The 26,243-nt window shown below is 40.4% G+C and overlaps 1 protein-coding gene across 2 annotated transcripts in view; it reads right to left on the bottom strand.

Annotated features, from left to right (window-relative positions):
- CERS6 (ceramide synthase 6) overlaps window positions 1-26,243 on the bottom strand; it is a 113,369-nt gene that overhangs the window by 60,958 nt on the left and 26,168 nt on the right. For both annotated transcript variants that reach the window (XM_086751436.1, XM_086751437.1), the window contains exons 2-3: window positions 14,720-14,825; window positions 12,102-12,232 (exon numbers count right to left, since the gene is read on the bottom strand). In XM_086751436.1, coding sequence (XP_086607562.1) covers window positions 12,102-12,232; window positions 14,720-14,825 — 237 coding nt within the window. The remainder of the gene's footprint in view (window positions 1-12,101; window positions 12,233-14,719; window positions 14,826-26,243) is intronic.

The following is a 26,243-nucleotide window of genomic DNA, read 5'->3' as shown; positions in this document are numbered from 1 at the left end:
AACGCCTACCTTGCTGTCCTGGACATACATAGCATGTTATGCCCAAATATCACAAAAACTCTTCTGTCAATCAAAAATCTGCTTCCATGTAGGTACAGGTAACATCTTTCCACAAAAGCATTTTGATAGACAGCCATACAAATGCAGCCTTAGGCAGGCATCATCTTGACCCAGGTTAGTTTATAGCTTTCAGCTCTCAGCAAAGAAAATGGAGAAGAATAAAACCAATCAGAACCGCATATGACAAGCTGTCACATTAGCTTACAAAATATTTACATGTGAAGAAAATACTCAGTTCAGCTTTCTCTAAAGAGCATGAAAGTACATTATTGGACAACTTCCTAAAGCAGAACACAATGTTGTTAAATGCCTGTAAGGGAAAAATATTAACAATGTGGAAGCTAATTCTCCTCTCTAACTCTGTGTCTCCATGAACAGATGGATATAGTTCACGTATCTATAAAATGAAAGGTGATTAAATTTAACGTAAAACTATGTAACTGTGTAACAACACAAATATGAGGGAGAAGAAACGAGTAAGGACTTGCATGCCAATTCATTCATTGCCACGTATAAAATAAAACTTTACAGCCACTACTCTTCAGCAAGTAAGGTATTTTGATATGAGCTGATTGTGACATTGCAACCTGTAGACAAGTCATACTCCAGTTTCTTTCTTTTGGTAGAGACTCAAATAGTGAAAGATATCAAATAGTTTTTGACTACTCTGTAGCTTGCAGTCTCCTGTGGAAGAGAACAACCTGCTACAAACTGCATTCCTGAGGAGCCTCCGTTGGACCAGATCCGTACGGATTCAGTGTGAATTTGACAAACATAATTTGTTAGTGCTATACATGCAGAAAAGCTAACAACTCTGAAGACAGCAGAAATGGGAGTAAGACGGATATCCTTCTAAATTAGCATTTTCTTCATGTTTGTCTTTAAAATTAAAATACAAGTAGAATTTGGTGGATATCTGCATTTACTGAAGATCCAAAAATTTGCATCCACATAAGAAGGGAGAATTTATTCTGAATCTGATAGTAACTCTTCATGAATAAAATACTTGCTTGTAATGCATTTCACAAAGTTATTACAGCCTAAGCAAATGTTGCTCATGCCACTTCCATACTGCAAATACGTAACAGGTCAAACAAAAGCATAGTTTGGATTGGTAACAAAATGAACATCTTAGAAACATAAAAGAACTTTCTAGGAAAAAAAAAAGCAATAAGGACATAAAAAGTATAAGGCAAAAATTGCACAGGTAACCACTAAAGCATATAAAGGAAGCAATCACCAAATCTACAGGATAAAAGCAATGAAAAGAGCAGAATATGCTACGAAAGGGAGGAAGAGAAATGCTTTTGCTATCTTTCCCCTCTTCCACTCAGATTTTAAACCCAATATCACAAATGAAATAAAGAACTGACAAGTATCATTACAGATCTGAAAAGCAAGCACAACCTTCACTATTAACAGATAATAACTATTTTACACTATTTGCTATTCTAGTTGAGCAAGAATGGTTTTATTATTGGAGTTTCATTTAAGAGAAATTTTAAAAGCCCTCAAATTTTGGCAGCAATGAAATATTTTTAACAAGATATATCGGTACCTGAAATCTAACACTTAGGAAAGATCAGTACCACAGACAAACACACTAATAAATGGTGAAGAAGCAGCAGCCTAATGCTTCAAGTAGAACAAGAGAGGCAATCTAGGAAAAAACTCTGCTGAATTCACAGATCCTCCCCAAACCATCAAGAGTCAGTTTTTAAGCCCTGTGAATCCCATCTACTAAGCAACAAAAGTAGTTCTGAAATCTGTAGCATTCCAGACCAAGCTCTTGCTTTCTTGGATATACATGCCCTACAGCTGTTCCAAAAAATCCCAGCTCTGTCTCCATGTTCCTTTGCTTTTAAGCCACTTGTCTGCAGTCTTTGGCAACTTCACTTAAAGCCAAAGCTGATCAAAGGCGGCAGTCGGTCTCTTCCATAATCAAGAGCTAGACAATTCAAGGCATGTGGAACATAAAAAAGCAGCACCTACTGCAGTCTTTGCAGTTTTCCTTCAGTAATCTTTAATTTGAACTAGTAATTGTCTGTAATTTTGAACTAGTGTTCACATTAACTATAACTTAGGGAAGAATTATTTAATTTCCAAAACATAAAATTATGACGAGCACACACAAACCGCAAGAGAATAGAAACCTAGTTAATTCATTATAACCTTGCTTAATGTGCAATGATAATGTTAACTGATGGCATCTTTGTAGGACCAGCACATGAGTTAATTTAAATTTATTAATTGTGTTAAAAACCGTGTCACAGAAGGTAGTAAGGGCAGGGAATTCAAAGTTTTAAGTAATCCAATTTGAGGGAAGAGGGGAATTTCGTAAGATGCAAAATGAAAAAATGCTTACAGTACAGTCTAAAAATATGGTGAGCATAGTCTGAGGACATGGTACGGACATCTTTGCCAGTCTGCTCCACCAGAACAGCATGGGAAGAGGCTGGCGACTCCTGACACTTATTCAATGTTTTAATTTCCCCCTAATCCCATATTTGGGCACAGAGATGTCCTGAGGCCCAGCTTAAAAGAGAGAATAGAGATCACAGACCAGATTAACATTTGAGCATGGCAGATATGGTAGGAAAGGAATCACGAGGGAAACTGCCAACCTTGCCCAGTTCTGGGGTCTGTTTCACACCAGTCTCGAACTCACTGGAGCCTCCTGAGCAGCATACTACAGAGCTGCAAGAAGTCTACTCCCTCTTTCCCCTTCACCAGATGGTTCAGCTTTCTCGTGCAGTGGCATAGCAGAGCAACAAGAGCAGAGCCAGCCTCAGTATTTTGATATTCAAAATTGAGAAATCATGATAGAAAGAGTTAAATAAAGGGTATAAATGTAGCCAAAGGAGCAGCAGTTCACCAGAACAGCATTCATTGTCTCTGTTACTGTTAATCTATGCAGTCGTATCGAGCTGGCAGCAGGAAGAGATGCACTTAGAGCACCGCATGGCACATCATGCCCTGCTCCACCACACGACATCCTACCACTCTGCCACATCCGAAGGGGCCAGGTGGCTGCAGCAATTTTCCCCTCTTCTCTCCTTCGCCACACCGAAACCTGAGCTTTCACGCTGGAAGAAAGTACTGCCCATGCCTACCTGGTTTCCCTTCTGTTATTCGAATGCGTACACAGTCCCCATCACCACAAGCAACTGTACTCCAGCATGCTTGTGTGACCGCCTTGTGATCCACAACAGGAAAATTTGACTGACAAGCATCCTATGTTTTTATGCAGGGTGACCTTTAACCCAAATAAGTAGAGTGTGCTGCCCTATGAAACAGCGCTACAGCCAGCTGTCTGGCACAGGGCAGGGCAAATGGGAGGGCAAGGATGCAGAGGTCAGGGAGGTGGCCTTTACTGCTCACTACAGCTGCAACGGTAGCCTGTGCTGCTGAACACAGCCTGAGCCAGCCTGTGCAAGTACCCCACAGCACTAAAGCATGCAATAAAATCATAAAAAGATGTATAATTAAGCTATTTATCCAGCCTGGCCACCAAAGAAATGTGAATAGTCCAGAGCCTAATACAGATGCTCCGAGAGGCAAAGCTGGAGGCATAAACCCACAGCAAATCACACTGCAGCAGCTGGGCGTGATTGCCCAGACTATGCATTTGGCTGCGTGTTGGGGAGGAGGTACGTGCAAGATGTTTAGTCCTGATTCATCAGAGAGCAAGCGTTAGGGCAGAATTAAAACTGCTGTCAGCAGCCGCACTGTGTTCTCACTACTTAAAATTAGGACAGCTTGACAGCCACTAACTTATTCATGTGTCCAGGGACTCAGGCTTATGTTACGTAACTCAAGGCAACCAGTACTATCTTACCCGCTTTCTCTTCAAGCAGAGAAACCATCAGTGAACCAGCTTTGAATGACACCATATGAAAAAGCATATTTACACTAAATAAAAAGCTTCATCAATACTCTTCTGCACTGACTTCACATGCAGCTTAGAGAGAAACACACATTCAACTCAGCCTACCATGGTATTAGACGAAGAATCAGTAATGTACAGAGCTACTGAGTGCTGCTTTCAAGGAGCAACATCTCACCCTGATGTAAAATGCAGCAGGATTTCTGTCTTAGCTTTATATATTCAACAACTCCAAGCCTTTTTGCACAGCACTAGCACCCCTGACACAAGTCTCAATATAAGTGAGACTTCCATTGAGGTCTTGCATTGAAATACATCTCTCTTCCTTTTCTGTGATGTTATTAGATCTAATACTCTTAGGAGAATAATGGGTCCTTGAATGTATCAATCCCAGAGTCTAGAGGTAACTCTTACAGCACTGTGATAAAACCCTAGTATTTTACGTGCTCACTACAGATAACAATTGCCAGACCGTCTTGCTATTCTCTATGGTTTAGCTGCCACTTGCTAGATTACTTCAATTAGAGTCTTCTTTTTGGTATCTGTGACTCATCGCAACTTCCTTACTACCTGCAGCTATAATAAACTAGTCTTGCACTCAGTGAAGGTCATATCTTCCCTCTTCCAGAACAATTCCACAGACTCCAGCTCTCTCCACATCTCATTGAAAAGTTACGTCCTCCCTCACCAAGCTGCCTCACAAATCTGACTCTGCCAACACCTGAGCCCCTACTCCCTGCTACGCCCTTCCTGCCACAAACACCATTTGCTCACTGGCTCCTCTCTCCATTATCTCTGTACTCCAGTTTCAGCACGCGTGCTACTTTATAGTAAAATCACAACAGTTTTCTAAGCAAAGCATGGATACAATCTATTTATCAGCATGATACTAAATACTCTGGTTGTCCAAGTAAATAAAAGAATCTCTTTAATTACAAATTACTGATGAATTATTACCTCAGGCAGCAATTAATTCCATGAATTACTCAGAGTGTGAAAAACTATTTTCACTATTAAATTGTGAATATGCTCCTTTTCTTTTTCATTTAGTACCTGCTGGTTCTTGCACAATGAGACAGGCAGTTGCTGATCTCCATTTATTTTCTTTATACAAGTAATCATTTCCATACGCTTTTATCTCGTACTAAGGAGACACTCTTCTTCCACTCTCTCTCTGATCTGCATAATCCTTGTAGTGTCTACAGTCACTGTGCTACTATTTGCATCTACAAAGTAACATACTTTCACATTACATTTAATTAAAATTTTAATTAAAAATGGCAATGGAACAGTTTGTTCTGCTCACCCCAGTCCAGCAGCACAATGGCAAATAGTGACAGGCACCCCAGCTCTATAGGTTTCACCAGTAACAGTTCTATTCCCTTCAAAGACAGCTTTCCCTGAGCAGTGTAAGAGCTAGCCTTTGTTGTTCTCCCCCGCCTTACACTAACACCGTAATTAAATCTGTATCACTTGAAGTATGAATCCTTACCCAGACATTTCATGGAGTTCAAGGTTGCAAAAGACTAACTGGAATGGATGGTCTCATATCCACAGTGCTCAGGGCTGGAACACTGGGTAGTATGTGCCCAAGATCTGCTTTACATTCATATGAAACACAGCTCTGAAACATCATGAGGATTTGTGGGGTTTTTTGTCATCTCCCCCTTTCTTTTCTTTTATCCCTGAAAGAAGGAACCATGTTTCTGAAATACTAAGACTGATGTATTGCCTCTTGTCAGAATGGTGTTTTTGCAGCCTGACACCAAGCATGTGCTACTTGCCCTACGGCACAATGCAGAGGCACTAGCCCTGCTTGGATAACAAGACTATCCCAGCTGGAAAGGTCAGATTTGGCAAAATTTACATCCATATCATCTGTCTGGAGGAAACTCTAGAATGAATTATCTTTTCAATGAATTATCCTTTCAATAGTGCTTGCATTCCCTTTTGGCAAGAGGTAGCAGCATCACCACAGAAGGGAGTCTAGTAGCAAATCAGCATTCATGAAGTGCAGCTCACGGGAGATGAGATTGCACGGGGCAAAATGGAGCGTGACAGCAAAGGTGCACTCTTATTTTCCAGCTTTGGTTCCATTGTGAAGGTAAAGGTGACTTTTTTAGACATTATTCTGTTTCAAGTAAATGAGAACTGAGATCTTCAAGCTGTTGTTTTTAGCGAGACACTTAAAATAATGAAAACAATAATAAAACTTCAGAAGTTTGATAATACCAAGAATCCATTTTTGTTATTAGTTGCTCTTTCTCTAGCATTTCTACCTTAGAAATCACATAGCAGGTTTATGACTTACTTCTTCTAGTGGTTGAAAACCAAACCAAATAAGAACCCGCTTCTTGTTTTACAAGCAATTTATGGCTATTTAAAAGCCACCAATTTACTTCCGCCAGCAGTTTTATGACATACTGCTAGCAGGATTCATTGACATGAAGTTCCCATATCTTTTAATGGAAAGATACACATTACTTAGTTACATGACATTCAGTAAAGAAAAAAGAAAGTAATCAATAAAGACCTTCAGAAAACACCATTAAAATGGTCTTTACTTCTGACAAAGGCTGTTGGACTCAAACTTTACTGTTTTTTCAAGTGGAACTAGTACAAACCAATAAGGACTTCACACGGTGGAAAAAAAAATAAAAACTGTAGATGGGGCACTCTGTTTTGTGTGTTACTATACAAAAATAAAATTATTAATTCCAACAACAAAAAATCCTGACATCCATGAAGATTTATGCTAAGTGAGAGTAATTTCTCAGATAATTAATTTGAAAATGGCAGATTGTTTTAGAAAGACAGATCATGTAGCAGTTGCTCCTCTTTCATCTTGATATAATAAGCTTGGCACAGCTGTAGCATACAGACAGTAGCAGCAGTGACACTGAGAAACTTCTAAGTAAAGTACGACACCTCAAAATTTATATTGCAAAGTGCTACACTTAGTTGAGTGGATTTAAAGGAAAAATCTGTGTTCACACTGTCTAGCCTTGCCTTGATGCTCCGGTAGGTTAAAAGAAGTTAGCTTGGGCAACTTCTTACCTTGACACTGGCACTCAGACAGCTTCTCCCCAGCTTTCCCTTTACAGGTCTGTTTTAACATGGTGGTGTTTTGAGTTAACAGCTTTAGGGAAACAACCTTGTTGCCTCACCTGAGCCAAAGCATTCTCTTGGCTATAAACCCAGCTATTGTGCTTGAAGGAATACTCCTCCTCTTATTCTTCCTGCCAACTCTCTTTGTTTTAAGGCCATAGAGGGGAGAAAGGAAAAAAAAAAAAAACCCACAAAAATCTACACCCAGATACAAAGAGGTGTATACAAATAGACACTTCCTACTCCTCAATGATATCACACAATACTGTGTTCTTCAGACACCACTAACAGAAAGATAAAGTAGCTGCTCCAGTAATGTAACAGTTTCTGTGAAGCGCTAATGAATATCTCACTCAAAAGCTAACTGAAACACTGAAGAGAAGTAAAGAAGTTAAGGATCAGCAAGAAAAATATGAAAACAACTCACTTTTTTCACCTATATAAACATTTATCAGTCCTATAAACCATTTCAGTACAACAATGTTCCAGAAAAAAAGAAATCATAGCAATTACTTAGAGGCTTCCAGTACTATGTCTCATTGCAGAATCTGCTGCTATTTCACAAAGACTTCCAGAAATTTTGGATTTTCCTTGATGCTTTCTCTTTCAGGCGAGACTGCTGTCCTGTGATCATCTGCCAACAAAAGCACCAGCCCCAGGAGCACTAAGTATCTGCCCAGTTAAAAAAAAATAACAATCCAGAATTAGAATATCAATGAAAACTTCTAACTTTTTATCGCATACTAGTTAGGTGTGCAGTTTCCCTTTCACCAAGCAGCTGGCTGAGTTACCAGTGCTTTAGATCTCCTGAACAGACCAGAGCAGCAGGCAAGAGGTTATGCCTCCTACCTGTGAGAGAGCAAGGAGGAACAGCCATTCCTGCCCCATGTAAAACATCAGAGGAAAACAGGGGAGATCTGGTCATTCTATGGCCACTGAACAGTAACTATCACCCTTGCCTCCAAGGACGTAGCTTTACAGACCCATTCCCTTGTTCTCTTTTCTGGTTGTGAAACACTGGTTAGTCTCCATTGCATGCAGCACTAAGGCAGCTGAAAGTATGCATTCAGAAATCAGAATTAAATGGACCCATAATATAATTTTTTTAGAAGCTGACTTAAGAGGGCCTGAGGCTATTAAAAATTCAGAGCTAGAAGCTTTTTGACACCTATTTATCTTCTGGTGCTTTACTGCTACACACAAAGCACAGACTGATGAATTCTTTTATGTGTTTTGTTAAGACTTGTATCAGCACAGTTCAGAATTTCAACGACCAAGGAGCTGTCTCAATTTCTTTCCCTTGTATAGTTATTTTTCCAGTACAATTTTGTAGGAGAGAAATACTTTGCTAGTCAAGAAAAGCAATATGGCCAAGAAGATGGCCCATAAAATTTTCATACAAATGTGCATGATAAGTGAAAAAAAATCTATATAGATCTATCTCTATCCATACACATACATGTGCAAACACATACATATACCATTAAAGATAGATAAAATTCTCCCAAAAGCAAAATGCATAAACACAGTTTCAATTCCTTAGGAAAAAGCATATACTCTGGCTATGAGATGAGACAGAGACTCTTCTCTCCCCAACATCAAAACTAAATGACACTCCACTTACAGAAACTTTAGTATCCAAGCTTCTTCTAAAGAAGAATGATGGAGAAAAAAAAAATCTTTGGCTCTTCAATCAGCACATTTCCATGTTTTCACATGCAGACTCCTGCACAAACTGAAAAAACTCTCTTGGTCATATGTTTCTGCCAGTCACTCCTTGGAAACCACATAAATGTCTCTAATAAAAACCTTGCTTAAATGTACATAGCTGCAGGACAGACAACTCATGAGCCTGATGACACTCCAGACTAATAACTCAGGGCATCACAGGTTCATTCCCTTTGCTCCAGACAACAAGGGAGGAGGAGAGGATGCTTGCTCTTTCTATAGTATTTATTCTTTGAGAAAAGCAGACACGCCTACACACTAGTAGTGCGGGCAGCAGCACAATACACTGGAACTGGGAAGAAAGGACCTACGGCCCTTCTAGCACAGCTGCCTTCTCCTTTGCATCATGGAAAAGCCACTCTGGGCTCAAAGAACACTTCTTCTTGCAGTAAACTGAATTGTGTCCATGTAAAAAGAGTTGGAACTCTTTTTAAGCAGCTCCACATTTGCTGTGGGTTCTGTCACTTTTCTTTCCAAGTCACAGTCAATCAAAGCAGTTGCCAGCAAAACTGAAGTCTTCTCTGGAAGGACAACAGCAGTTTAACAGCTGAAGGTGTAGGTGGCAATCACTGTCATTTTGCTTGCTCTGTGCCTGCTTATTACATAAGGGCACATTTTATTCTCTGTCAGAGCTATGAAATTCTCCACTGGCGCCCCAGTTACTGAAGACTTGGAGTGCTCCCCTTCCCATGACTGTCACGGGAACATGTGCTTATGTAGCCTGGACTTCCAAAGCAGCTGCACACATGGACTCTTCATCCAAAAAGCCTCCCCATTAACTCAGTAGCTGTGAAAAGGCTACAAACCTCATTCAGTTTGCTTCAAACATACTGAAGTGACGCACCACACTTAGTGCCTTGATCTAACTAGAGAATCGTTTAAGATCTACACTGAGGGGAAGAAAGGTATCCTTGGCTTCCCAGTGCTATTCTGACTACCTGCCAACAACTCCACCCAGTACATATGACAGATTGACTGGTGGCACACACTGCACCAGCGGAAATGCTATCAGAGCAATGCACATATGGTCAGTTGGATAATACCACATTCTTACAGCAGCGTGTATGTATGGAGATGGAGAGGCAACTCCCACTGCACCTTCTGCAAACCACGAGCAGAGAACCTGAACTATCCACTCATTATTATTTAGGCCACCTTGCTTCTTTTTGGACAAGTTATTATCACTACTATTACATACACTTATTGCAGCAATGCCCAATGGCTCTCTCTGAATGAAACTCGCACTTAATTCTTTCAGCATAAGTTAATGACATTCATTACAGCTTGCACTCATAGCTCTCATCTGCGTGCTTTTTCCATAATGTACGCCACAAAGGAGCAAGTTCAGCACCCATAACTTTCTTATCTGTGCCTGTATTTCATGGTACATTTAAGATTTTTCTCCCTCTAGGTCAGCCCAGATATGCTGGCACTAATGCAAGAGAGTGAAGTCTTTGACCTCAGCTACAGAAGCAGCCCAATATACCACCCACATACGCTAGGTCTAACAGTAATAGTTTGAAGTCTTTTCCAAGACTCCATAGCCTTTCCTACAAGTTAAGCAGACAACTGTATACATTAACAGCTACCAAAAAGGTTGTTCGCTGATCTCAAAAATCAGTAACACTACGACCACCAGCTGCTGGCAACAGGATGGCTAGGTTTATCCATAATCTCACCCTACCTGGCTTTATTATTTATTAAGAAGGGTGGATTTTAGCTGTACCAAGGAAAGGACTTCAGCATTCTGACAGTTAAGTTTCTCTGTTTATTAAAGGGCAATAATATTTAGACAATTTATCTTTCTTCTTCTAAAATAAAAAAGGACTAATTCTCTGAGCTAGAGAGACAATACACTTAACAGTAACTCTTCTAACTTTGCTCCTATCCAGTCCTTAGTTGAAAGTAACTATCAGTTGCTATTTGAATAACATTTCATCTATGGTTTGGCTTTAGAAAAAAAATGCCTTAATACATCATTTATTCACAATCATATTATGAACCTTCCCATATGTCTCCAGAGGAAAATAAAGTTTAAGGAAAGTACTTAGGAAACCTACAAAAGGAAAAAGTATGAAATACATTTACAAAATCTGTATGAATGATATGACAGTATATTCCACAAGTTGTTTTTTTCACATCAACACAAACTCCCAGCTCTGGGTTGTCTGCAGTTTTTTGTGATTTCTTTACCTGCAATTTCTTAAAAGAAATCATCTAAGAACTGTTAAGAATTTAAAAAAAAAAATGATAATTGGAAAACCAGCTAAACTAAGATTTGCTTTTTAACTCAAATAGGCTTCCCCTATTTCTGCTGGCATTTCTACCTCACACTTCTTTGCTAGCTAACGAAAACTGTAACTAGAGTTTTAAGCCACCAATAACATAACTATTGACCAACGGGGTGTAATAAAGCCTGTACTTGTTTATGGCCTCAGTCATATTTGCCAAGTCTCTTGATTTGGAGCATGTAAAATTTGCCTTAAGTGCATGACCTTCCACATCAAAGGAACAACACCCAGTAGTGCTGGAGTCTTGGAATTAACAAGTCTTTCAAATAAACTAGTGTTGTTCTTTGTGTTTTGTTATGAATTCAATGTCTATCAGTTCTCCTTTAAGAAAAACACGTAAATATTTTAAGTAGATTTAATTTTCAATGCTCTTCCAATGCAGATTAAATATTAATATGTTAAATCCAGCTGGCATGGAAATGTAACTCAGATACTAAAACCAATGGAGTCTAATTAGAAAAATGAACTTTATGTTGATAATCAGTTTGAGGAGTAGCTGGGAGCAGGGAAAGATTCCTTAGAAGTAAACCCTGGCAGGTAAAAAAATTACTTCCTAAAGAAAGCATAGGACCCTTTGGCTTCTCAGAGCTCAGTGCACTCAAGGAAACGGGCTAATAAAGGGGACAAGCCTGGGATAAGAAAAAACAAAGAAGGGGTTTAACAATCCAATTGGCTTTTATCTTTACTCCTCCATCTCAGATCTCTGTCAGGTTGTACAGCTGAAGGTTGTGCTGTAAAGACAGCTTCCCAGCCTAACACCAGGCAATTTGTCTCAAAGGATCAGGCTGGCACCCTGACAGCATAGAATCACAACCACTTGATTTCTGAAAGCTTTTCACCATTGAAAGTGCACAAAAAGTACCATCTGACCCCTTCAGGAGAAAGATGATTGTTTTTCTCATTCAATAAGTTATATTCTACCAATTTGTATCATTTTTTTCCTGTCTACAAAAATACCAGTGAAGAACAAAGAAAACTGATGAGGACACAGGCTAAACAAGACTCAAGAAGAGAATGCACATCCTTACATGCTTTCACAGAACTTTGTAAGAGTGCTGGGCTTTTCCTGGTTACGTCTTTGTCGAAACCAACGTTGAATGCTCCGTACATCCCAGTCCAGCTGCTTGGAGAGGCCCTCCAGCCTCTTCTCATCTGGATGCTACAGAACAGAGAAGGATAAAAATTATTTCTTTGCCCAACTGAAGTAACTCCACTTCAAATTTAGAACCACTGTAATTGCCTCTCAATGTCTTAGAGGCTTTGTGTCAGACACAGGGATACTTAGCAATAAAATTACTTTCACTGAAATCCCCGCTGGCAGATCCACATCAAAATACTTTTACAGTGACTATTATTAATCTAGAAGGACATATGCTGTAATATTGCATGCAAGTTATTACTAATAAGAAACTTAAAGGGGACAATGGGATGAACCCTTGCTTGAAACTTGGAAAATGATGACAAGCAGGGATAAAATCCCATGCATTTCTCCAGCAGCAGGGCTTACAAACACTCCCTTGCTTGCCACACGCTATGTCTGTCCCATCCTCCTGCATTAGGATCTTTGTCCCATCGACTGTCATAGTAAAGATTGTTTGACTGACATGGAAAGAAGATAAATCCCATGTTTGTGCATGCTAATGTTAAAAAATGAGGTCATTAAACAAAGTGACAACTTTAAAAGGAAAATCACCTTGACAACAAGGGGAGAGAATTTTTTTTTCTGTAAAATTAGCTACACACAATTATTATCCAAAGCAGCAAATGTGAAACTCTCATTCCATTAGACCGGCTGTGAACCAGTGCACAGGTAAGGCAAAAGAAAACGAGCCTGTCCTTGATTTTACTACTATAGGGACAGAAGAGTGGTACAGGCCATGTTTGCAATCATGCAGCAATTCTACATGTACAGTACTGCATGAAGACTATTTATACACTTCTGATCACATTCTTTTTTAAAGAAACCGAAAAAGCTTTTGGACAATCTGTTTTCTGGAGCTTTAGCTTTACTTCTGCAAGCCAGTTACATATATTGAACGAGATACAATAGCTGCCATGATAGAGTTTTTTAAATGTTGCAGGAGGTAAAACAGCAAAGCTTTTATTCGGCTGAAGTTTCATCACTCAGCCTCTAGGAAAAGACAGGAAGGAAAGTGAAGGGAAAGGATGAAACAAGAGAAGGGTGAAGTATTTGCCATCTCAAGAAAAACAACAATAGCAAAAAAGTTTTTTAGTCAAAGTAGCCACTACTTTTTCAATGGAAGGTTAAGAAAAGCCATTCTCTGTAACTTTAGAAAAATCAAATGATTGATGCGAGTCTTGGGGGCTTGATTAGAGAGAACTGCTGCACATGACTCAAAAAAGGTGTCTAGGTAAATTGGACAGTTTCTCTGAGACCAGCTACCAGACAGCCCTACCAAACTACTGCAGGAAAGCAGATACTTTCATTTGGAGGTCTTCCCACACATCTTCACGCACTGGGTGCTAGGAGCCGTGTGTGCCAGCTCCTACCATTGACTCATAGGCATTAGTTAGATCACTTCACACATTTAGGCCCTGTGTCACACTAGCAGATTCTGCAAGGGAAAATAATACAAATTTTTAAAAACTCTATTCTTCCTCTAGCTGAGTCTGGGTGAACACACACATGCTGCAGCTTTTAGAAACAAGGTATGTGTGATTCCCTCTCTGAAAACAGGACAAAAACCACACCAAGTGCCATGGCGATCTCAGGATAGGTTAGGACACAAAAGCAAGATTGATCCATGGCATATGTCACTGATCCTGGCACCAAACCTAATTTTGTCCTTTAGGACTCTAACACTCTCTGAAATTTAGGGCTGATGCCTTTGCAGTGGTGTGACCAGCTGCAGCCTAGAGCCAAGGTGGGACTGGGAAGTTCATGCAGCACAGTTGCTGCAGGTCCTTCAGGCGTCCACAGGCCTTTCCACTACAATCTGCTGACCACTGAGGTCTTCAGGAGACACTAAAGGACACCTGATCACTGCAGGAAAGCTCAGGATGCTTCAAAAGCACAGACAGGATGGCATAGAGTTTTAGCTGAGATGTCATACAGTGAGAGCTGTAGAGATAGACATAAGTGATGGGGGAAAAACTTGTATTGTACAAAAAAAAATCTGCAAGCTCTAAGATATTATTCGGTTAGTTTCCTCCACTTTTCTAGCTCCCCCTCAGTTTCAAAGGACTTTGATCACAACATAAAGAGCTGTGACACCAGCAAGCCACCAGCACCCTGTGCACAGGCAGCTCCCCTAGAAGGACTAGCTTTGAAGTTTAATGGAAAATACAATAATGTTCACAATTTTCTTTTTTCTCCAAAAATACAATGATTTTGTGGAAAATTCTAAAGGGAAAAAAAAAAAAAGAAAAAAAAACAGGTGGCCATATGGCACCTACAAAGTGTTTCAGAAACAACTTTTTTTTAATAAAAGCCTACAGGAAACACCACGAGGGGATGCACAACTGCTCAAGTCGGCAAGCCAATGACTACCTCGACACTTGCATGCTCTAATTTTATCTGTCAAAATGCAGCACTGCATTTAGCAATTAGCTTTGTTTTGTTCTGACATAGCTGATAGTGCCATATCCTACTTTATAAGGTAAATATTTTAGTTAAATACTCTACCTTTGTAATAGCTGTGAAAACTTTTTCCAGGATAGCATTAGGTTGAGCTTTCTGTGGTCCATTGGCTTGGACTTTAAGGCCTAAGGCACACGGTTTAGCAATGAACCTGTGAGAAACAGAAGAGTGAAAAAAAGGAAAACAAGTTAAATCCTTAAGTTATTTACTTCATTACTGTTATCAATCAATGACATGTGGCAAAGGCACAAACACTGTAACCTGCCAACAAAAACAATACTTATCCCTACAGCTCAAAAGCAAGCTCATAAAGGTGATTACATTGTAAAATAAGTAACATCATTTTGAAGGATGAAAGGAACTGTGTGGAGCATATGAAAAGGAAGATTTTCTTTCATGTTGTGAAAAAAAAAGGAGAGAACAAAAGCATGAGAGGAATGCCTCCTAGAGAAGCACCAGCTAACAAAAAGAGCAAGGGCATCTTGCAGAGATGAGGAGTACATAATATTCTCCTCCAAACAGAGTCTTTTTCATAAATCAGTTTCCAGAGTAGCTACTGCCTCAGGACTCCTTCTGCACAGTGGATATTCAAACAAAGTCCTTAAAGGCAGCAAGCATTGAAGCTGCTCTGTCAATAAAATTTTCTAAACCATAAAGTTTAAACGGTGTTGAGTCATGCCTCAAAGGTTCTGTTCTTCCTCCAAACTCTTCTGCTAATACGAAGCTGCCACACATCCAGATGCCAATCCATAAGCCCCATTTTAAGCACTCTTCTGAGCTACAACTCCTGTTTCATAGAATCATAAAATTGTTAGGGTTTGAAGAGACCTTCAAAGGTCATCTAGTCCAAACTCCCTGCAAGGAGCAGGGACATCCCCAACCAGATCAGGTTGCTCAGAGCCTCATCCAGCCTGGCCTTGAACGTTTCCAGGGATGGGGCATCTACCACCTCTCTGGGCAACCTGGGCCAGTGTTCTACAACTCGCATTGTAAAAAATGTTTTCCTAATATCCAATCTAAATCTACTTCCCTCTATTTTAAAACCATTACCTCTCATCCTGTCACAACAGGCCCTACTGAACAGTCTCTCCCCATCTTTCTTGTAGGTCCCCTTTAGGTACTGGAAGACCACTATAAGGTCTCCCCAGAGCCTTTTCTTCTCCAGGCTGAACAGCCCCAACTCTCTCAGCCTGTCCTCATAGGAGAGGTGCTCCAGGCCTCTGATCATCTCCATGGCCCTCCTCTGGACCCTCTCCAACTGGTCCATGTCCTTCTTATGTTGGGGGCTCCAGAACTGGACACAGTACTCCAGGTGGGGTCTCACCAGGGCAGAGAAAAGGGACAGAATCACCTCCTTCAACCTGCTGGCCACACTCCTCTTGATGCAGCCCAGGGTGTGGTTGACTTTCTGGGCTGCAAGTGCACATTGCTGGCTCATGTTGAGCTTCTTATCCACCATCACTCCCAAATCTTTCTCCTCAGGGCTGCTCTCAATCCATTCCCTGCCCAGCCTGTATTTGTGCCTGGGATTGCCCTGACCCACGTGCAGGACCTTGCACTTGGGTTTCTCCTATGTTTAAAACAACACAGGTGATTAAAGAGAATTAAGTCCTGCACAACACTACAGTGTTTACCGCAATAGTATTGGGTGAGGAAAGGTGGGTGATGCCAGATCACCTTGTCTTCCCAAGGAAAAAAATTCTTGATACACTGATACCATTCCCATATGAAAGCCAATTGTACAGCCGGAAGTCATTTTGGTGAGGAGGGTGGGAAGCCATATATCCAAACACGCATTCAGTGTATCAGTTAACTCACTCTTTCATTCTTTTATGCCAGAAGAGAAAAAAAAAAAATCCTCTGTACTTGGAGATTACTCTGTAACTCTAAAACTCTGGATGGGCTGCAGATTGCAACCATACTGCTAGCTCCCAAGCATCAACCAAATCAACGGCACTACAGCAGGTGGACATGCCCTGCTTTAGGGTTAAGAGATTTGACAATACCAGTTTCACTGCTGAGGTCAAGGTGGAAGCAGCCCAGTGTTCTGCTCGTGAAACAGAAGCACAGAAGCTCTGCACACACGTAAATACACTCTAATCTAGCTACACTGGAAACCTGTATAGTACGTAAAGTATAAGGTGACAAAAGGAGAAGCGAGAACTGTATTCTCTCTGGTTCAATACAGCCCTGCAAAGTCAGTCTCCTCTGAAGCAAGGCTTGATTTCATTTGTTGCTGTCTGTTTGGGAGGTGTGCTTTCCTGTTTCATTGGGGTTTTTTTGTTTTGGTTTTTGTTTGGTTGTTGGTTGTTTTTTTTTTGTTGTGGCTTTTTTTAAATACACATGCATCTTTCAAATTCTGTTTTGTTTTTGTCCTGCTGAGTGAAGGAATGACATAGCCAAGATATAACTCCAATAGAAAGGCAATTCCCTAAAAATCCTAATTTAAAAGAAAAAAAATAAGATATTTAATTTGGTAAAGTCAAAAGCAGATTAAAAGGTCCCAGCTAGAAAAATTCCACAAGGACCAATTCCAACAAGCTTCATGCTGAGCTGATCTTCATTTAAACCAGCTGGGTTTGCTTAAATGCCATTCTCAAAATGACATCTCTGGCTAATGAACAGCCTAGATAAATCCAGAACAAAGCACAGCTGTAGTGTTTGTCTAGATTTTAAAAAGATACTTGTAATATTGATGTTATACCCATTACCTAAAACAAAACAAATTTTCTGCTTCAATTTGGTATTTTCTAAACAGAAATATATTTTTTTCTTCCTCTGCTGCTTATGTTTTTCACATGCACTGGAAGAATGGGCACATGACCCAAACCAGAGCCTGTCCACAAGAACAGCAAAGCGCAGAAAGGACGTGTGCAGGGTACACACCTGCAAGACACAGGATGGTCTTGGCCAGCTATGTCTGGGAGGAAGGGATAGGGGAAGTTTAAAAAACCAGAAACATTTCATATGCCTGCAATACTGAGCAGATCTGACCACCAATTCAAGTGTGCACAAACCACGTCCATGTGACTGCCTTCTGTGCAATCAGTAAAATTTAAGAGATACTTTTTACTTTCATAGAAAAACTCAACGAGTTCAAGCTATACTTTGCAGTATTAAAAATAGTTTTCAAGGTTAAAATAGAATTTAATAGGATCCCAAATGTCACACCAGGTGCTATAAAAAGCATCATTAACATAATTCTCACTGACAGTTTTCCATAATAATTTAAATAGATTAATAAGTAAACAAAACAGAATTAATGTTTGATACATGTAAAAACCACAAGCGTTTTGCCAAATGCTGCATTTCTTAAAACCACTCCTCATTTTTTCCATTTCTGCTAACACTATGGTTTTCAATTCCCCAGGCAACCTTACTGAAACCCATGGGGCTATTTATTGCACAAGGTGCTGCAAGTAAGAGGGAAGAACTACCGTGAAAAAGTAGGGACAGCAGAATTGCTTATATTGCCAGCTTGTCTCTTTAGAACATGTAAATCTGAACAACTGCCACATGAGTATCTGTGTTTCAATGGATTACAGCACAGCTGAATTGAAAGCTGGCATTCAATTACAGAGAAATTAGGAGACAAGCATTTTTTGCTGAATGCAGCCCCATCTATTCTGGATCTAGAAATGAAAGACCAGCATAAACAAGGGAATTAAACTCAGAATTCAGTGACTTTTTTATAGGCAGTTTCTTCATTCACAATCTAAAGCCACATTTAAAAACAAAACCAAACCAAAAGCCCACGGCCAGCCAGTTCAGATAACCCGGGCTACTGTAAAGCATGCAAGTGGAAAGCACTGAGCCTCTGCAGGCCCATAAACACCACACCATCCGCCGGGAGACAACAAGCATTTCTGAGTGTCCCGTACCCTCTGAAGGCAGGTGCTGGTTTGCATTTTGGATCCTGTCTGCTTTTCTCAAGTCAATTATTTACAACAGTGACAGCAATGCCTCATACTCCACCCCAAATTCACAGATCAGTTTCTCGCTACAAAAGAGCCAAGAAATCCCCTGCAAAATGATCCCCCACCTCCCCTAGAGCATAAAAGCAACATTATTTCACCAGAGGTATGTAAATCTGATCAAGAACAAGTACCATTTTGGGTTTCCCACTTGCCTTTTAACAAAGGCCAACTAGACAAAGTCAGTCACTATTACAACAGATGAATAAGTAGAAAAAGGAGAAATAAAAAACAAAACCCAAAAAACCACAAAAACCCCACCCAAATAAAAAGTAACTTTGCCCTGGTAGAGTAAGGCAAACGCCGGTTGGGCATCCCTTGCCCTTTGCAGTGACCCCAGCAGGCTCAGTGCTGCATAGAGGGAGATGAGGATCCCACCCAGCCACCAACACGGGGAAAACGAAACCCCAAACCCACAGACTCTTCAGAAGCCATTCCCACCGCTCCACACTGGACATCTAATTCATCACATTCATTAATTACAGCTTAAAAATATTCTGGTTCCATTTCCTCGGCACTCCACACCCTGTAAAGGCTTCTCTTCAGAAATACAAAGAGACCAGATCCGCAGTGAGCACAAACCACCCAGACACACCAACTGGAAACATAACTGCAGTACCACTGACAACCTGACCTCTTGTTAGTGACCAAGGAAAAGCTCTTTCTGTTCTCCTTGACTGGCTATTTGAGCCTTACTAATTAATCACCACATAACCCTTTGAGTTTACTGTTTTTCATCTTGACAAATTACACCATTTTAATCCCAGAATTAACTCGAAATGTCAGACATTAGCAAAGTTTGCACTAAATAAATATTTTTTAAAGTATCACATGAAGGAGGAAGAAAAAAGTAAAAGGATCCTTTTTTTTGTGATTCTCTATGTTACTACAAATCAAACAGCCCTACTCATGACATGTAATCTTTGCCCTGCATCTGGTCAGAAACTAATACATAGCAACTCTTCAGCCCTCTGAGGCACTGGAAATGTGCCTGCAGGGCCCTCCTACAGCATGTGAATGTAGTGGTTCCACACCGGCAGGTCATCTGCCACTTCTGAGCTGACCACAGGGGCTCCTTGTTAGTAACTCCATGTTTTGACAGCTTCTCAGCAGCTTTGAACATGCTCAACCCACCACCGAGCCCAGAACAGGCAAACGGGGATTACAGGTTTTTCCGACAGCCTAAAAGGTCTGCAAGAATTAAGGCTTTCCAAACACGGGAGGTGAGGGGAGGACACCAACAACAAACATTGAACAGGAATAATGAATACTGATTCATATAATTAAATAAGCTTTTTAAAAAAAATGTATAGGGAGATATAAAGAAAATATTCAATGGCTTGTCCCAATTAAGAAATTTAATTAATTAATTAATTAATTAAAGAAATATCAATCTTAAAATAATTAAAATAGTTGGCAAGTGATACACATTAATCAGTTCAAAGCAGGTTTTGATTCCTTCCCATGCCCTTTGAAGTGATAAAATTGTACTACTTTGCAACGCTTATTTGTCAAATGTTCCTGCTCTATTTAGAAACTCACTTCATTTCACCAAAATTCTCTCTAGAACAAGACCACAAGAATACAGAAATTGAAAACCATAAATCTTTCTCCATTTTTACTGTGGGTTAGGTTTTTAAGCAAAGAAAAATCAAAACCAAAACCAACCTCAGCTCTCTTCCCTCTCCAAAGCTGAAACCCCATGAGCAGAAAAGAAAGGGGTCCAGGAATGGGGAAGTAATAAACTGAATGAACAAAAAAAGTTTGCTATAGGTTTTTCGTTTGTTTTATTTATTTCCTACGGCAGGAAGATAACAATTTACTATCTCATCCTTGATGTTAGTATACTGTCCTAACATAATCTGCAATAAAAGCTATTGCACTCATGTCTAATTATTTTTACAAAAGGATAGGGACATGATTATCCATTCAAGAGAACCCAAATCAAGACAAGGTTCTTTGACAAAGACGAAAAAGGGTGTTTTACACTCCTGCATTTAAAGCTGGCATACCAAAAATAAGTAACTATCACAAAGGATGGAGCTGCAAGAAGTTTTACCAGGCCCCAAACCCAGGAATAACTGCCAAGAAAATAAGGTTAGGATTGTTCTGGGTTTTTTTTGGTTTGGTTTTTTTTTAAATGTATGGACTTCCTCTATCAGATTTAATAAGCTGTCCTGTCATTCACATGCAATATGTTTTAAATGCTGTTGCATGTCAAGAAGGTTTCTGGAATCTGTTTAATTTGTAATTGAAAACTTTCAAACTACGTGCACCGAGACAAGTGACCTGTCTGCTCCTTGACCTTGAAATCTCTCTTGAGGATGGCAAGCAAAGACTGAATTTGTTTCAGTTTCTGACCTCTTACTGTCATCTCTTAGTTTTGCATCAACCTTCTTGTTCCTCCTGAGGCTTGTTAAAGAATTATTTTTTTCTGTCTAAGTGTAACACATTTTAATGGCTAACAGGCTCTGTAAAATCTTCTTCCCACAAATTAGAAACCCATTTCCTTAACGTGTTTCAAGCACAGAAAGCTTCTCCCCTCACTTATTTTGTGGCCAACTTCAATATGGAAGCCCACTCGCAAATTTTAATCAGTGCAAGAAAGAAAAGCTAAGTTAGGGCACATCTCATACTTTAAAAAAAAAGTTCGTTGATCACAGCTTGAACCATTCCCTTTTGTCTGTAATTTTTATCAAAAGGAGGTCATAGTATGGACCAACAGACAGCATTAATGACCCCCTATTATAGCCCAAAATTTAAGCCCACCCATTCCCTGACCAACAATCTATTTTCTGGGAAGGTACCTCAGCCTGGCACAAAGCTCCTGCACAAAATCACCCTGGAGACTGCTCCTACATGATCTGTGCTAACAGATTAAAAATTTCAGGAAGCCAACAGGCAGAACCCTGGTTACAAAGTCCCTATGAACACCGAGAATATGTATTTTTGCTTTAGCCTTTCACATCCACAAAGGTATCTGAGTTAATTGCTTGCTGGTGCACGATGAGAGTTTGAATCTCCCTTTCCTGTGCTCCATCTACATGGAGAAATTTGAGAAAACTACAGTGAATCTGAGGTGTGCAGCGCATCTCTGAGTCACCTGCATGTACAACCAACTCTAGTTCGAGCTAGGTGATATACTGTGATTACCTACATACACATCTCTGAGAAACTAGTAAAAATCTCTCACTTGGACACAGGCGTGGTTCAAGTGGTGCCCGCATGAACGACTGCTCATGTGGCTAACACCAGCCAACTGTGAGCTCTGTAACAAAAAAAAACTAAGCAAGCTATTTCTGCAAATCAAGTATGTCCATCAAATCTCACAGTTTCCTATCAGTATATTTACAAATACCAGGGAAGGCTGTTATAACCAGCAAAAATTCATCTCTGTGCTAAAGAGGAGCCCAGATCTGTTCTTAAGAGTCTGGCTCCCTTTTTGAAAGACTGATGGAGAGCAAATTTTCCTAGCTCATCTACTTTATGCCTTCTAAACGCAGATTGTTCCAAAGATTTATGACAACAATTGTCTGACTTGTTGGACATTACTTGCTGGTTTTAAACAGAAATAATCTAAATTTGCTCTAACTACAAGGATAACTGAATGCAGAAGAGGCTTGTTTCTGAGCAGATGCTCACAGATTTGCTGCCATGACACATAAAAACAATTGCTGAATTTGTCTTCTTATTTTTGTACAGTTGACCTACTTAATTCAGAAGTTACTTGTATTTCTAATAAAAAAGGCAGAAAAAAACCTTAACAGTCCTAATACAAATTCAGTAGACAAGTAGGGTAGCCGCTTCAGTGTACCTATCCCAGCACTGATTTTGGCTTCATGCTTCCCAACAGCTTCTGCTACAGAAGGCCCACCAGGACACACTGCCTGAAGCACAGCCAGGGGTCTTAACCTAGTTAACCTCATCCAGTAGCTATTCAGGACAGTTAACCTCACTACAATTTGGTGGCTGTGCTGGGAAATGGTTCACAACTCCCACAAAGAAACCTTTCAAAGGTAAGAACCTGCCTGCCCAAGCAAGCAGCCCAGCACACGACTTGGTGTGTCAGCAAGGGCTTCTGCTGCTGAGCATCACAAATGCTGCCTCCAAGGGCAGCCCGCAGCTGAGCTCAGAGCCAACCCTCTCAGAGGGGATCTATTCCCAACTCTCCTCAAATTACTTTGGAAAAGCATCCATGTATCCGCCTTTCATCCAAGAGGTCCAATGCTTTTCCTTCTCTTCTTATTAGAGATGCATTAGCCATTATTTCCACACCAGCACCATTATCCCACCTCCCATCAAGTTATATAAACTGAACGCTACACTGTAGAACCCAAGTATGTTTCTAAAAAATAAAAGCTGAACAGCTTGTGAGAGAATTCAGCTTACCGAATTTGTGAGGTTTTGTCTTTCTTTGGCTTAAATTATTAGACAGCATTTACACTCACTAGAGGGGGGAAAAGACTGCTAGAAAATCAGGACTTTGCAGTGGTTTTTTGCAAGCTTTTGAAAGTTTCTTATTAATGTTTTGACCTGAGAGACATTTCCAACAAGCAAGCCTGTTTTTGACCTCAGCATTTCTACAAAGTATTCTAAGTTTCATTAAAAGACTTGAAAAAAACAAAATCAACCAACCAAAAAACCCCCAAACCAACCCACACATTAATCACCAATGTCCTGCTACACAGAGCTGGGAAGCTGTCTGAAATCTTTCCTAACAAATGGAATTGCTCACCCCTCACAACAAAAATCAAAGGATCTGTCAAACTGGTGGTGCAAAATGCATCTATTCCAGTACTTGGAGCTCAGGGAGCATGGCTGGCAGCAGTCTGCAATGCCGCTGAGGCCTATTGGAATTAATGGTGTAGAACGAGAGAATGCTCATCTAAAATAAGAAAGTGCAATCCAACACTTTAGCTGGGTGCTAGCGTGGGCAGAACCCTAGAAGCCAGAGGTGGCAGAAGCCGATGCATCGCTACACGTGGGCTCTATCAGGCTTGCTCCATTGGCCAGATATCCCTCTGGAATTTCAGTCGCTAGTACTCAAGTACCACCACAGCGCCCGTAATGCCATGCAGCACCACTGCCATGCATTTTTCTGCCTTTTGACAGAAAATATTCTTTCCTTTAATATATCAAAGACAGATATAAAAGGCAGGCTAAAGAATAGCACTACACCTGTAACACTCAATGCAACAGGAGTACTGACACATACACGTATTAGCTGTACAAAACTGCTCCATCTCTGCTTGCAAGTGCAATGCCTCACCCTCAAAAAGGCTTCAGTAATTTTTCAGCTGGGAAGCAAAGTGCTCTACAAATTCAGCATACTGTCCTAGCAAAACAGCATTCAGCATCAAGTGTTTTTCATACTTGGGATGCTATGGAAGTGAAAAATGGTTTTATAGAGATCAGATTTAGAGAAGAAAATTTAGTCACAGTAATCTGCTTGGGGGCAACAAGGGACTCAAGGACTTCCATCCAAGAGTACTTTCACAAAATAGAAAGTTTAACTTTACTCAACAGTCTGTGAAAGGTAGCTTGAAAGGTAGGTGATAAAAAAAAACGATTTTAGCAGCTGCATTTCAGCTTGCAGGATAACCTATCAGTGCAGTGCTAACACACACCATTTTAAGGAAATAAAACAAATTATCCTCATCACTCAACAGCAGTATTATAAAATGTTTTGTCCTACAGTTACTCTTAAGGCACACAACTGACATGACTGACCTGTATCATTCATTTTTTTGTAGAACTCTTTCTTTTTTGCAGATGGATTTCTCACATTTATATTGCTCTGCCTTTTTCTTTTTTTTTTTTCTGAACATACATGTCTAAAAGTCATATCTCCCCATTGTCCAAAGTCAAAAGCACCTCCCTTTTTTGCTCCAATCACAAAAACCACAACCAGTAATATCTGTTTGGCTTGAGCTACCTGTGCATGCCTGCTACCTCCCAACACAAGCTGCAGGCCAGACCCTGCCCATCATGGCCCTGATTCCAGCCTCTGTTTACACACATTGCCAAACCCTTTCACCCCGCTGATCCAGCAAACCTACTTAATCCTTCCTTTCACAAGTAGAAAGGTTAGGGAGGAGTCTATCTCAAGCTGTAGATCAGTTCATAAGAGGACTCACTGGAGCAGAGGGTGTTCAGCCGCCAATATGGAAACACCCCACTGCAGCCTCTTCCAGCAGTGATCCGGTTGCTTGTCCAGTTAATAAGTTACTAGGAAAATGGGACACAAACATAGGCCAACAGCTTACAAATGGAAGTAGCCATGTTTTCCAAACATGGAAGCATTTTTTAATTTATTTTTTTTTTAATAAATGCATGCACAAAGCTGTAAGTATTTCCATTTCTCCTGAAAATCTGTAAGACCAAAGAGACAAAGTGGGGAGGAACTGCGCGGTCTCTCCAGAATAGCACAAGAACTGCACAAATGTAGAAAAAGGTCACAAATAAATATTTTTGCAGCCAGCTGGCTAATGCTTGCTTTCTTTGTAATGTCTAAAAATAAAGAGTTTAGTCACTGTGTAACTTTCCAAGTGCAGATGAGGCAGAGGGAGAAGGGAACGTAAAGGGAGATGCACTCCAGCCCCCTCCTACCTCTCAGACACAGTGCCTCCTCTCCGCTGCCCTCCATCAGCATCACCAGGTCTGTAAAAGATACGGATGATACAGTGCTCACCCTTTTTACACACAGTAAAATCAGAATACATGAGCCAGAGTCAGTGGTAAAACTCAGGTCTCAAAAATTCTAGCCCACTGCTAAAGGTCAGTGGAGACAAAAATATTCTCCCAACTTTTAAAAAAGCTCCAGCTTAGGGATTTTCTAGACCAAAAAAGGCATCTTTGCACACAGCAGTCCCCAAAGAGCTGCCCCTCCCTCCCCAGCTGCACTAGTAGCTTCCTGAGCCCATGCAAACTTTTGACATGCTGTGGTAGAGCTCCCCAGTGTAAATTCAGACTGGGTGAAAAACCATCTCCCTTCGCTTTGAGCCTGTTACCCACCAACTTAATTTCTGGTCCTTTACTTCTTGCACTGGGTAAAAATGAACAGTCAATCCCAACGCATCCTTTCCATGCCACTCCTGACCCTATAGATTTGTCTCCTACTCCCCTCTGCCACCTCCTAAAATACAGAGCTGATACGAACCGCTATTTTAGCAAGCCTAGGACAATCAAAGCAAAGAGCCAGGCATAAAACATCTACATATGAAAAGACGCATGGCCTAAATGGGATTAAATGCTGGACAGAGCAAACAGCAGGAAGAAAGCATATACAGAAAGGGAAGATCGACCATTTCATTCTTAAATTGCAGTAGGTCACTGTAGTACAATGACTTTGTTCAAACCTACCAGGCCCTGCAGCACTGCTTTATCTTTTACTTTGGTCACATTTTCAATATATGAGCAAGGAAAAAATGAAACAAAATTGTGAGCAATACCTGTGCCACATTAAAGCCATATCCAAGTCATACCATCCACCAGCCTCTTGGCATGTACACACACTCTTAATGCAGCTCTCCTTCATCCACCAAGGATGCTTCCAAGATGCAGAAAGAAGCTGCGGTTAACTGTCACTTGGACAT

The sequence above is a fragment of the Chlamydotis macqueenii genome, chromosome 6 (genome assembly GCF_036417535.1).
Source record: "Chlamydotis macqueenii isolate bChlMac1 chromosome 6, bChlMac1.mat, whole genome shotgun sequence".
Taxonomy (NCBI): Eukaryota; Metazoa; Chordata; class Aves; order Otidiformes; family Otididae; genus Chlamydotis; species Chlamydotis macqueenii.
Note: the sequence above shows the minus strand (reverse complement) of the source record. Positions and strands in the feature narration are given on the sequence as shown.